We start from the raw sequence: 13,902 nt of genomic DNA, 5'->3' as shown, positions 1-13,902 counted from the left end.
ACTTACCGTATCAAATTTACTAATGCATTGTTTTAAAGTAGACCATACAAACACAAGTGAACGGAGCCGAGGCCATGCACGTCTAGTCGGAATGTGACCAGGAATATGCATGTCGCATAATCGGTCACATGAGCGCTCTCACCACTGGCACTAGTGAATGTGCGCGATCTGAAGATTCACATGTCTGCAAGACTTTTGTGATAAGCCTGTGCAACCCCTTTAAGACTGCTGTTTTGTAAACCAGTCTTAATGAATGCACTGCTGGACTAAGATGCACCCCATTAAATAAGGGCACGTGTTTTTTAATAAAACCTACAAGTTTTGATACAAACTCCATACAGTTAGATGTTGGCTTCGAAACGCGCGTTGGGGCTGCCCAGTGTGCTCCTCAGATATACCATTGGATGGGTAAGGAACAGTAGGACAGGTGTTTAGAGCATAGAAAATGAACACTTTTGCTGTAGACTTTGATAATTACAATTCATTTTTGTTCTTCTATGTTTTCTTCTTCCCTTTCTTTTTCCCATTTTTTACCTAAGCAAGATGCACTTTATTATATGAGGGATATGGTGTTGTCTGTTCAACATGCTGGTTTCTACCTATTCCTGTAGCTGAACATGCCTTGCTGTTACTTCTCTATATTTATGTATTGATGTCCTATTGCATGACTGATGTAGTGAATTTATATAATTTATATCTTTTTAATTACATTTTCTGGGACTTGTACTCCTTTTCTTTTGTTATGGAATAATCTTGGTTGGAGTGTCCTGTTTTTTCTCTTACTCACTTCTTCCCCACTGGGTGTGGAGTATGTGGGTGAATGGTAAAGTAATGTTTCCAAGTGTGGTTTGTATTTACTGTACATCTATGAGGGAATAGGGGAAACACAAGGTAAAAAGTGCTTGTAGATCATGGTCCTGCCATCTTCATGGTTTATAAGGGTATTCATTTAAATCTGCATAAACCAATTATGAGCCAGTATCTATATATTTTCAGGTGAAATGTGTACAAAGAGATGATAGATTCTTTGGAAATTGGATCATGTGAGAACTGAAGCGATGTGATAAGCCTGTCTAGAGAGACTTCTATAGGACACACTTAAAACTGTAGATACTGGGAATTAACCATGTTGTTTGGGGTAGTACATTCCAGAGAACCAGTCAGCACAAGAAAAGTCTTGGAGATGGAAGTGGAAAGTCTGAATTATGGAGGATGTTAATCTTGTTTTAGAAAATTAGCAGAACATGCGTCACAGATAAGGTGGTAGACAAAGATGAGGGAGGATATGTAGTTTAGTGCCGAACTGTGGATTTTATGTTGTTTTCTGTAGCAGATGGGCAACAAGTGCAAAGACTGGCACAGGCTGAAGGCATAAGTGTAGAGGCTGCACAGAAATATGAGATTGGCTGCGGCATTTAAAATAGATTGGAGAGAGGATCGTTTAGTGAGAGGAAGACCAGTTAATACAGAGTTGCAGTAGTCCAGAAGAGAATAAATAAGAGCCAACATTAAGAATTTTTACAGGCACAAAAAGGTTGGATTTTGGAGATGTTTTTGAGGTACAAGTGACATGAATGAGTAAATGATTGCCTATAGGAAGTAAAGAAAAGTTCTGAGTCAGATATAACCCCAAGACAAGTAAGCATGCTGCTCTAAGTCACACACGGAAATGGCAATATCAGGTATAGGTAGTGTTGCAAAGTCAGGTAGGACTAGGTTAAATCCTAGCACTGCACATTTTGATTAGATGCTCCTGACTAACTTTGACTAGGAACAAGGGCCTGAGTTCGCTAGGTGTGTGAGACTGCTGGATGTTGAGCAGAGTCAAGTTTGCTGAAACTGATGGGTTATGAGCCAAAATGTGAGCTATAGTTGGGAGAGAAACATACCAGAGTCTCCGAATGGAGACTAGGAAAGCTGAGCAGAGTCTGTGTGTTGGAGCCACAGAGAAACGTGTGAAAGCCTGTTCAGCATGAACTGTGCATGGAGTTGAATACTTCTGTTTGGTGTTGGAGGTCAGGCTGCAGGTGATCCCGAGACTGGTAGGGGATCATACCTCTAATTGGAGTAGTCCTTACTTTTGGAGAAAGGACTGTATGTAATCTGTTCGGGTGAGCCGTACTGATATATGTGCCTGCTTTATGAACTGTTGATTTGCTGTGATACCTTTGTGTCCAGACGAGGGTGTTTTGGTTTTTAATCTCTTGGAGTTCTTGGACACCGGAGGTGAGTATAGTCTTTATTATTTTATTGGGGCCAAACATTTTGAGCAGTAAGGTATTTCAATGTATTACATCTTTAAATCTCTTCATCTTGGCATGCTTAACATGTCACTCTCCGCAAGGAGAAACGATACTTCTTGGATCCCGGTCAGACGCCTCTCACACAGCCAAACCAGATCTCACACTTTGCACTGACGAGGGGCAGTATTCCGAAACACTGTCTGCAAATTGAGATTCTGATTTGCGTTTTATCCTAAGTCATGTGACAAGTCTCATTAAAAGGTCGACATTGACTGTTAGGATTGCTACTTCCAATAGGTGGCACAGGAGCTCTAGTCCTCTTCCTCTCTGAAGAGACAATTTGCATTGTATTTGTTAAAAACTTTTACAATATTCTGTAAAATCTAATTATTTAAAGTATTTTCTTCATTCATGTGAAATAACTGAAAGCCTTGACCTTTAAACCTTCGATCTGGGCCATGGGTTTCTCACACACATGCAGGTTTTGTAGCACGAGCCCCCTGCCACCATTTCGCACATAAGTATATGTGTGCATGTCTCACAGTTCACACATTTGTTCTGCAGCTCCAGTAAATTTGCCAGGTGCCAATTAAAACTCCTGACAGAGAAATCTGTGTCAAACCGGTGATAGATTTTCAGCGTAAGGTTTCCCGTTTCATCTTAAATGTGTTTGTAGATGTGTTGGAAAAATTGCTTGTAGATGTAAAATTATAAGAAAAAAATGTAAATGATTCATGGTGGTGACAAAATGCAAGTTTTGCTGGAGATAAAATGGATTTACTGCTTAAATAATACATCATGGCTGTGAGCGGAGTGTGCATAGATCTCATTAGAAGCTCCATTTCAGACAGTGAATTTTAGCCAGATTTAAATGCAATTGATATTAGTCTTTTTATAAATAATTTAGGTAGTTTGGAAGCTTGGATACATGCTTCCTTCTATATTTTTTATCCAGTGCACATTTTTTTGTCCCTTGTAGACTGAAGATCTCATTAAAGCTCTGCAGGATCTGGAGAATGCCGCTTCTGGAGATGCCGCTGTGAGACAGAAGATTGCATCCCTTCCACAGGAAGTTCAGGATGTATCCTTACTGGAAAAGATCACAGGTAAGACCATCTGTCTGGATTTCAACTCTGGATGCTTGGTATCCTCTAGTACCTGTCAAGTACTTTTAGGGGACTTTTAGGCAGATGTCTGGTCTCCGTGATGCCGGAGCTTCGCGCCACACTGCCAGCACTAATATGGACATAGCAATATAGTCTCTAGATTGGAGGTAAACAACTAGGTACATTTTGTATTTTTCAGATAAAGAGGCAGCAGAACGTCTTTCCAAAACTGTAGATGAGGCCTGTCTCCTGCTGGCAGAGTATAATGGACGACTGGCAGCAGAATTAGATGATAGAAAGCAGCTGGCGCGAATGCTAATGGAGTACACCCAGAGTCAAAAAGAGGCTCTGAGCAACAAGGAGAAGAAGCTGGAGGTAAGCATGCCCCTGTGAGCTCTGCTTCTCACAGGGAAGTGTGTCAGGGAATTGGTCAGGTTAGCCTATGTTCCGTCTTGCTGTTTCCATCAGGGTTTACGGTATTTTAACAAACCCTATTATAAAACAATGGCCTTCATCAGGATTCAAGAGTATCCTGCATAGGTGGCAGGGTTCCTTCGCGATGGAAGCCATCTCGTAAGAGTGAACAGAGCCCTCCCAACCCCTGATGAAACTGTTCAGTTGCAACATTTGCAAGTTTGCATAGTTACAATTACCGTATGCTTTTAGTTATGATAAAAAATAATAACCACAAACATTTTGACCTAGTGACATTGTTGTAAATGACATAACTAATAAGGGGCCGGATAATAAATTACTTCAAAATTGTACATTGCAGCAAAAAAGTGGTAGCAAGAAACTTTTTATGGTATATTTTCAACTCCACCAAACAAAAACAAGACATGATATCTTTTCAAGTAATACCAGCAGTTTGGTCATTTTTTTTATTCATTCTATCTTTAGCATTCAGTTCTTCCTTTCTATCTAAGAAATCATTGTATACTTCTGTTCAGTTACGTCATGTGGTCTCTTGGTCACCCTCTCAGTAACTATACTTTGTGTATAATAAGATGATCTAGTTTTCACTACACAGTTTCTCCACATTGAGTGTCAAACGTCTATCACTGCTACTAATGATGATTACACAGCTTCTGTCACACAGTCCTAATGTAGGACATCACATTTTACCATCCATTACTGTATACTTATAATTTATGAGTTATTGTAGGGAAAAGTTGAAGGAAGAGGAGTCAGTTCATCTCAGAAGGCAGAGATGGTATTGGCTCTAACTGGACATGTAATCTTTTGATGATGCCTCATCATGAGATTTAGATCTGAGCATAAAGGAATGCAATGCAAGACAAGAGCTAGGAATTAAGATGGACTCTGAAGAGAAGAAAATAGGAGGCTGAACTACAGTGAAAAAATATGCTGTATATGAGGAGAGCAGAGTATGATAATTAGGTGGGATGCATGGATGAAAAAAACAAGGAGTGCTTCTTTAAAGGGGTTGTCCGGGCTTTTCACATAATCTCAGTACATATCTGGGCTGCAGAATTATGACAATAAGTAATTTACTTTGTCACTAGTTTGCACGGTTTTCTAGATATTCTGAACAGAACGTCCAAGGGGGGGGGTGTTATGGCATTGAAATGAGAACTGGTCGTAACCTCCTACTCTACTCCAAACATGCCCTCTATAGCAACAACCCCACCCTCCATAGCTACAGGCCCTCCCCGTCCACATGAAGAAGCCCTCATCACACAGTAACAAATTCTCCCCCTCTAGCAGCCTCAGTGAAGAGAGCAGACCACCCAGCTGCTCCTCCCCCAGACACACGCTGAACAGCGATCTATGGAAATTGAAACTAGTGAGGAGGGAAAATCGTCCTGTATCCTGGGCCACTCCATGATTACAATTCATAACTCATTATTAGTAATTCCTTCCTTGATTTAGCGAATCCTGCTTTGAGCAGGGGGTTGGACCAGATGGCCCAGGAGGTCCCTTCCAACTCTACGGATTCTATGATTCCCTCACTGTCCCAGGCTGCTGGCAGCAGTGAGAACAGACTGTGTGGTGGCCAGTGATGGGGGTCTGCAGCTTCTAATCTGCACAGGGGATGGCAGTCACTGATGTAATCTGTTCTGTGACAAAGCTTCTGCTGTGTAAATGAGACAGCTCTGTGTCACTGATGTCTTCACACAGCAGCAGATTTGGTGCAGTGTATGTGTGAGCACTGTGTCTCTAATGACACAAATACTGATGGGAGCAGCCCGTCCAATCAGCAGCTGTAACAGTGTGAAGTGTTGGGGGGTGTATGTATGGAGATATATATGATACTAAGGATTCTGATACTACAAATAAAGGGCTTGTTTGTGTTGTTGAGGAGCCCTTCCTTCATTCCTTCCTAGCTTTCCACTATTCCTTTCTGACCCTGGCATACCTCCAGCCTGTGTAAGGTGTGTACCTATATCCTATCACTTTATAATGTTTCTAGCAGAAATACATAACCGGTGCACGCGGTCCATTCACCTCTGCCAGTGCTGGGAAAGACAAGCTGCAATTTATTTATGTATTTTCCCATCACCCCCTGGCAATTTTCTGTTGGAGGTGTGTGATGAGGGCTGCTTCATGTGGACGGGGAGGGCCTGTAGCTATGGAGGGTGGGGTTGTTGCTATAGAGGGCATGTTTGGAGTAGAGTAGGAGGTTACGACTAGTTCTCATTTCAATGCCATAACACCCCCCCTTGGACGTTCTGTTCAGAATATCTAGAAAACCGTCTAAACTAGTGACAGAAAGTAAATTACTTATTGTCATAATTCTGCAGCCCAGATATGTACTAAGATTATGTGAAAAGCCCGGACAACCCCTTTAAGTATGAATGTTGTAGCTGATGTTTAACATTTTAAATAAAATGTAGACATTTGTAAATTAATGACAGCATTGAATTTGGAAAAAAAAAAGCTCCTAAAACAATCAAGTATATATGTCACAATCCAATGTGTTCAGTGTTTACATGGAGCTGGATTACTGTGAAGACTGGCGCCAGAATATTGCCTTGCCCAGGGGACACGCTGCTCGGTGAAGTCTGAGACTTCGGTTCCCAGCAGACACATACCACATTTGATGAGATGACAACTGGTGGGAAAGTAGAGGGAAGCTGGAGTTTGTTTGTGGTCATCTGACTAATAACCTAGGCATCACAGAAGATACAGTGTAGGCCAAGGAGCTGGCTAACCCTTACTAACCACTGATTGCGAATGTGAGGATGTCACAGGCTTGCCAAAAACTACAAGTTAATAAGCTACCTCTGCTTTTTATGGCAATATCTAGAAAATTATTTCTGGAGTAGATGTTCTTTAAAAGCTCTAGTATTGGATGCATTGTATGTTGCTTTTAGTTATACAGTAGTGAGGTCAAGTGTAAAGAACTCGTAGACAAGAGACATTTTATCAATGAGTTGAGATTATGCATTCATTCAGCCCCTTGAATGTTTGGTTAGCAGGCTAGAAGACTATACTGATCTAATTTTACAGACTTATACCAGAATAACTGTCACCTCAACACCTAAACTTTTCGTTATTCCGTCCTCCTGTATCTAATACCGGGACCCGAGTTATGGAGTGTGTAGGGAAAGCCTATGGCATCAATGTACCGTCATGATAAGACCTTAAAGGGAACCTGTCACCATGAACAGGCAGCCCAGTCTGCAGGCACCATATTATAGAGCAGGAGGAGCTGAGCAGATTGATGTATAGTTTTGTGAAAAGAGAGTCAGTTAAACTTGTGATTTAATCCTCTGCTCTTTCAGGGGTTTTCGGTCCAGTGGGAGGTCTGATCAGTGACCATTACACCAAAAACCCAAAAAGCCCATGAGATTAAATCAGGGGGATGGATATTTAATTTTTCCAAGGGGTCACAAGCGAGATTGTGACTGTTGTGGATGCCGAATCATTAGGTTGAAATTAATTCTGCCCAATATTAAATAATTAAAATACAATTACCATAGTTATTTTATATTAATATTGTATCAGTTAATATTGAGCAGAATTAAACTATCCTGACATTCCTCCCTATGTATGAGCCCACACACAGCCCCTTACATACAAGTATGAGCCTCTGTATATACAATGAGCCTCCATATAGCCCCCGAAATACAGTAGGATCCTCCATGTAGCCTCCTTATATGCAGTATGAGTCCCCATATACAGTATGAGCTCCCACATAGCTGTCTAAATATATGCAACCATCCCATACACTTATGGAAAAAACAATACATGCTCTCCTCGCTCCTTTCCCCCCGTTGCTTTACTCTGGTCTCCGGTGCACTGAATCCCGTACAGCAGATGCAATGTAATGACGTCCTAGCATCTGCTGTCCGTCGCACACATCGATTGGGGGAAGAAGGAGCTGTTGGCTCAGTCATCCACCAATGTATTCACTGCTGAGGATGCATAATAGTAGTGGCAGCGGGTGGTAGCGGAGGACCTGTAGATAGGAAACCTATGTCCAACTTGAAATTATTTTACAGAGTCTTAAGTCCTGAGTCGTTAATGCCTACTTCAAATCCAGACCCTCATGGTGCAACATTATGCATGGAACCCTAGAAGGAACCATAGTTACATTTTAGTTACACCACCTACATTTATTCTTTGGCTTTACCACTCTTTGGGGCAGTCATACGTTTATAAAGTCCATGATGGCTCCCTTGACACGTCTATTTTAGTAAGACCCATGAAACAAAAAGCATCTTTTCTCATAACTCTGAATGTTTGATATACTACTTTTTTGTCATTCTAATAGTCCTGAAAATGTAAGAATAATTTGACAGCTTGGTTTTACTTGTTTGGAGTGTGTTCCTCCACAGTCTGACATTATCTCATCGTTACCCAGTCATACCCCTTTGACAAGGTAAATGGTAACGCCCAGTTGTCAGTTTTCTTTGTCTATTTCCAGGAGGAGTAACAGGTATAATACAACAGAGATGTTGCTGTAGAACAATTTCTAGCTTTGAGCGAATCTCTTGAAATTTAATTTGAGTGAACAAAAGACCCATTTGGAAGAGAACAGAAGCCTGGAACAAGAGCCGATCAGAGAACCAGTGGTGGCAGGACCGGTATGGGAGGGATGAGGAAAGGATTTATGTTTTTCTTTAATCTGGCCATATTGAAATTGTGGCCGACTGCCAGTTTGCACAATTTGATCAATTGAATCACAAACTAATTTAGATTATTTTGTAAGGTTCAGAATGAATTTGTTTTGCGTTGAATCAATTTGCATTTTTCTGGATACTTCACATAGATACAGACCGTTCAGAAGAGATGACAGATCTTCTTTAAGATGTTGGTCGACAACTATCAGGCCAGGCTTTTCCATCCCTCCAAAGGATTGGGCATGTTGAAATCCAACATGGCCAATCCTCCCAATAACATCTGCCATCAGAGGAGATGAGGTCGAAATCAAAATCTGCATGTTTTGCAATTATGTGTGATGTGTATGGTCCCCTTTCTCCTCATGCCTTGCCATTTCTCCACGCTTTGTGCCTAGTGCTCATCACTATTGCATCTCTGCCTTTTCTCCTTTGCACTGAGATCATTATGTAATCAGATGTATTAATGTACAGTGAACTCGCATTCACCTCACCCTCTCTCCATCTGCAGCCCTGCCAGGCTCACATTTTTGGCAGCTGCACAGCCACAGCAGACGTGTGGTATTCCAACCTGTGTTCCATCCATCAGCATCTCACCTGGAATTCACTGCTGTCACAATAATCCTCCTGCTGGCATGAAAATCTCCAGATCTAAAAAATTATTCCCATCGAGTTAGCGACAGACTATTTTTTACAAGCAAATGTACAATTTCCGACACTCAGATATTTCATTTTGGGATGTTCTTGAAGGTTATTTAAAGTTCAGATGAGTGGCTTCATTATCTGGTAAAGGTTAGGGGGATTTAGCGAGGATACATCATCACTAAATGTTCACTCTTGGAAAGCTCACCAAATTGAGTGATTTTCAGGTGTATCCCTTAGGCGGGCTTCCTACATCTGAGTACCTCATGTGAGTTAGTCCCGAATGTATCCGTCTTTAGTGGAGTGAGCAGTCGGATCCTTTACACGTCGGTAATTTGCTAGCGGATATTCTAAACTGAAACTTTGTAGGGAACCTGTTGTTTTATCTTTTATTTAACTCCTGGAGCTTTTTTCAATTTTTCGCTTTTCGCTCTCCTTCTTTCCAGAGCCATAACTTTTTTATTTTTCTGTCAATATGGGCATGTGAGGGCTTATTTTTTGCGGGACGAGTTGTACTTTTGAACGACACCATTGGTTTTACCATGTAGTGCACTCGAAAACAGGAAAAAAAATTCCAAGTGCAGTGAAATTGCAAAAAAAATGTGCAATCCCACACTGGTTTTTTGTTTGGCTTTTTTGCTAGGTTCACTAAATGCTAAAACTGACCTGTCATTATGATTCTCCAGGTCATTACGAGTTCATAGACACCAAACATGTCTACGTTCTCTTTGATCTAAATGGTGAAAAAAAAATTCCAAAGTTTGCTAAAAATAAAAAAATTGCGCCATTTTTCGTGATCTCGGGTTGGGTAAGGGCTTATTTTTTGCTTGCCAAGCTGATGTTTTTAATGATACCAATTTTTTGCAGATATGTTCTTTTGACCGCCTGTTATTGCATTTTAATGCAATGTCGCGGCGACCAAAAAAACATAATTCTGGCGTTTTGATTTTTTTTCTTGCTACGCCGCTTAGGCTAGTTTCACACTAGCGTTTATGAGCGCAGCGACGGCCTGCGCACGGCCGCCGCTAAGCCCTGCCCCTGCCGCGCCCCACCGGTAGCTCCGCCCACTGGCTCATGACGCTGCATGCGCCCTGCGTCCCCTATCTTTATCACAGGGGGCACAGGCCGTGCGCAGTATGCGTTTGGCGGCGCATGCGTCCTTTTGACGGTGCGCCGACCTGCGCCAAACGCAACCTGCTGCAGTTTGGTTGCGTCGGCGCACCGTCAAAAAGGCGCATGCGCCGCCAAACGCATACTGCGCACGGCCTGCGCCCCCTGTGATAAAGATAGGGGGCGCGTGTGCCGGTGGGCGGAGCTACCGGCGAGGGCGCGGCAGGGGCGGGGCTTAGCGGCGGCCGTGCGCAGGCCGTCGCTGCGCTCATAAACGCTAGTGTGAAACTAGCCTTAGCGATCAGATAAATCTTTTTTTTATTGATAGAGCGGACGATTCTGAACCCGGCGATTATCAAATATGTGCAGGTTTTATTTTTTTTTTTTTTTTGAATGGGACGAAAGGGGGTCGATTTAAACCTTCTTTTTTTTTTAAATTTTTTTTTTTTTTTTTTTTTTTTTAACTTCTAGCATACTTCAATAGCCTCTACGGGAGGCTGGAAGCATCCCATACTCGATCGGCTCTGCTTACATATAGGCGATGTTCAGATCGCCTATATGTAGCAGATTTACTGCATTGCTATGAGCGCCGACCACCAGGTGGCGCTCATAGCAGTCTGCTGGCAATAACCATAGAGGTCTCTATGAGACCTCTGGTTGTCAAGGCAATGCGTTGCTCATGTGTTTATTTCTGTTGATGATTATGGATTACAGCCAATAAAAACCCAAAAGTCATTTTTCCCTTCACCCATGACAGCACACCTGAGAGGGATCCGCCCCACCAGGACAGGAACCTACTGAAATATAAGAGGCGGCACCTCTCCCCCCGCTTCAGTTGGGTTCCTGTCCTGGAAGGCAATCCCACTGTCGGCAGTGCCTATCATGGGAAAAGGTCCCAGGCCCGTCCCGGCGCGGGAAGAACAGGGTGCCTCACCTGTAGCGCCGGCCGTCGGGTCCTGGAAGCACAGTCCCCGGTGATCCCTGGGGCTCCGGGTTCGTGTGGGCGCGGGCGGCGTCTCCTGGAGGCTCCACCGCGCCTCCTTCCTCTCGCGTATGCCCGCGGTCTCGCTCCCCCAGAGCGCCTAGCGAGGGAGGGCCGCGGGCGTCTTCCGGCCGCTGACTTCAGCACCGCAGGGCATTCTGGGCGCGCCGGCTGACGTCAGTTAGGCGATGGCAACATGGCGGCGAGTGTGACGCCGGCCGGCCTTTCCTGAGGAGAAGATACAGCGGTCGGCTGGCGTTTGCAGGGAGGAGGGGAGGAGACGCTCACCAGGACAGAGGCAGCATATTTAAAGGAGGATGGCGATCGGCACGGATGGGTAATCATGGGGTCAGAGCAGGAGCGGTCACCGTCTCTGCCTCCTTCACAGCCCTCCGTCCACAAGCATGGCAGCCGATCGAGCAGCAGTCGCTCCAGCCGTAGGTCGGAGTAATCATAGAGATCCAGAGAACACGGATCGCGTGCTCCTCTACAGCCTCCGAGACCGGTACCCTTGACTACGGGTGGTGAGTGATCTTCGTGAATGTTAGCAAGCTGTTAATAGGGGCCTTCTTTGTATGCTTAAATTCCTTAGGAGAAACCTAAGAAAGCAGGCAGTAAGAAGAACAACAGAGACTGTGCCATATGTAAAAGCCCCCTAGCAAGAGACTGACAGAAGGACCTCTGCGCCAGCTGTATCCAGCGTACCATGGCAGAGGAAGCGCCTAGTTTTGCAACCAATCTTAGATCTGTTATCAGGTCGGAGAAGGAAGGCTCGCTTAAAGCTTGTTGAAAAAAGGGAAAAAGAGTAGGAAGAATCCCCCTAGCTCTATCTCAGACTCGTCCTCGGCCTTATCTCAGCCCGAACACCCGTCGTCCTCCTCAGACAGTGACACGGGTGGCAAACCTTGTTTTCCAGTAGAAGATACAGATGCTCTCCTTAAGGCCATCAGAGTGACGATGGGCCTACAGGAGGAAAAAACGGCTAAGTCCCTGGAAGACGTCATGTTTGGGGGACTACAAGAGAGAAAGAAATGGACCTTTCCAGTCAATGAAAAGGTCCAAGCACTCATTGAGAGAGAATGGAGGAAGCTTGAGAGGTCAGGGGCTCTTCCCTCCGCCTCTAAGAGGAGATACCCTTTTGAGCATAAGGACGCAGAAATATGGGACAAAGTCCCAAAGATTGACGCGGTGGTGTCCAGGTCGTCCAAAAAATCGGCCCTACCTTTAGAGGACTCCAGGGGTGCTTAGGGACCCGCTAGATAAAAAAGCGGATTCCTACTTAGACATGCATGGGAAGCAGTAGCAGGAGGATTGAAGCCTGCAATAGCGGGCACCTGCACGGCTCGTTCCCTAATGATTTGGCTGCAGCAATTAGAGAGACTGGCTTCAAAAGTCTCTAGGGAAAAAATACTAGCAGATATGTACCTTCTGCATGGGGCGGCAGCTTTTTTGGCAGACACCTCTGCTGACTCTCTATGAGGATGACAGCTAGGGCGGCAGGATTATCAAACGCCACCAGGTGCGCATTGTGGCTTAAGGGCTGCCCAGGAGATCTGCAGTCTAAAGCTAAGCTGTGCTCCCTCCCGTGCGATGGCCGGTTTTTATTCGGGAAAAACCTAGATGACATCCTAGAGAAGGCAAGTGACAGAAAGAAAGGCTTTCCCAGGTTTCCAGCAGCTCAGAGGAGGCCGCCCTTTCTGAGAGGAAAATTCAACAGGGGCCGTCCCCCGGGGGATAGAAGGAGATGTGAAGATGAAAGGAAAAAGGAGTCCGGTTTTATGTTTGGTGGAGCCACCTCCACTTCCAAAAAATCCCCACAATGACGCCAGTATTCCGGTAGTGTGGAGATTGGCGCTCTTTTCCCAGGCTTGGGAAAACATCTCTTCCAATGCCTGGATCCTAAACATCATAAGGGAAGTCCTAAAGATTCCTTTTTCACAGCAGCTGAAAACAGCATTTGTCATTACCCCTATCAGAAAGGCAATAGAAGAACAGCTGGCCTTAGAATCAGAAATCCTGAGCCTGCTAGACAAGCAGGTTCTTTCCGAAGTCCCGAGCGTACAGGAGAGATCGGGGTTCTATTCGCCCCTCTTCCTGATAAAAAAAAAAAAAAACCGGACCAGTCATTCAGAACAATCATAAACCTCAGAGGCCTCAATCAGTGGATAAAAAAAGACTTTCAAGATGGAGTCGGTAACTACAGCCATAAAACTGCTGCATCACGATTGTTTCATGGCCGTAGTCGATTTAAAGGATGCATACTATCACATCCCCATCCACCCAGACTATCAGAAATACTTAAGAGTGGCCCTCTATATCCAGGGCATTCTCAGACTTTTCCAATTCAGGGCCCTTCCATTCGGCATATCCATAGTCCCAAGAGTTTTTACCAAAGTCGTAGCGGAAATGACAGCCTTCCTCCAAATTCACGACACGGTCATAATACCCTATTTGGACAATTTCCTGATAGTGGGCAGCTCAGAAGACCACTGCACTGTACAGTTGAGACGAGTAACTGACACCCTACAGGAACTGGGGTGGATGGTAAATGTCAAAAAATCAAGATTACAGCCCCTAAAAAGACAGACTTTTCTAGGGTTTATCCTGGATTCCGAGCAACAAGCCTGTCTACTACCGGAGGCCAAGATGGAGAAGGTGAGGAATGTGACCGTGGCGGCCCTAGACCAACCCCACATGACCCTGAGGAACGCGATGTCATTGCTAGTTACCCT

General features: G+C 44.2%; 1 protein-coding gene across 1 annotated transcript in view; it reads left to right on the top strand.

The window, feature by feature from the left end:
- Nucleotides 1-13,902, top strand: part of RPRD1B (regulation of nuclear pre-mRNA domain containing 1B) — a 124,504-nt gene that overhangs the window by 99,522 nt on the left and 11,080 nt on the right. Inside the window, exons 5-6 of the mRNA XM_073555272.1 lie at nucleotides 3,223-3,349; nucleotides 3,549-3,724. Coding sequence (XP_073411373.1) covers nucleotides 3,223-3,349; nucleotides 3,549-3,724 — 303 coding nt within the window. The remainder of the gene's footprint in view (nucleotides 1-3,222; nucleotides 3,350-3,548; nucleotides 3,725-13,902) is intronic.

This window comes from Dendrobates tinctorius, unplaced genomic scaffold, assembly GCF_039654945.1.
Source record: "Dendrobates tinctorius isolate UK_male_01 unplaced genomic scaffold, ASM3965494v1 ptg000223l, whole genome shotgun sequence".
Classification (NCBI taxonomy): Eukaryota; Metazoa; Chordata; class Amphibia; order Anura; family Dendrobatidae; genus Dendrobates; species Dendrobates tinctorius.
This window is presented reverse-complemented; position numbering and strand designations above follow the sequence as displayed.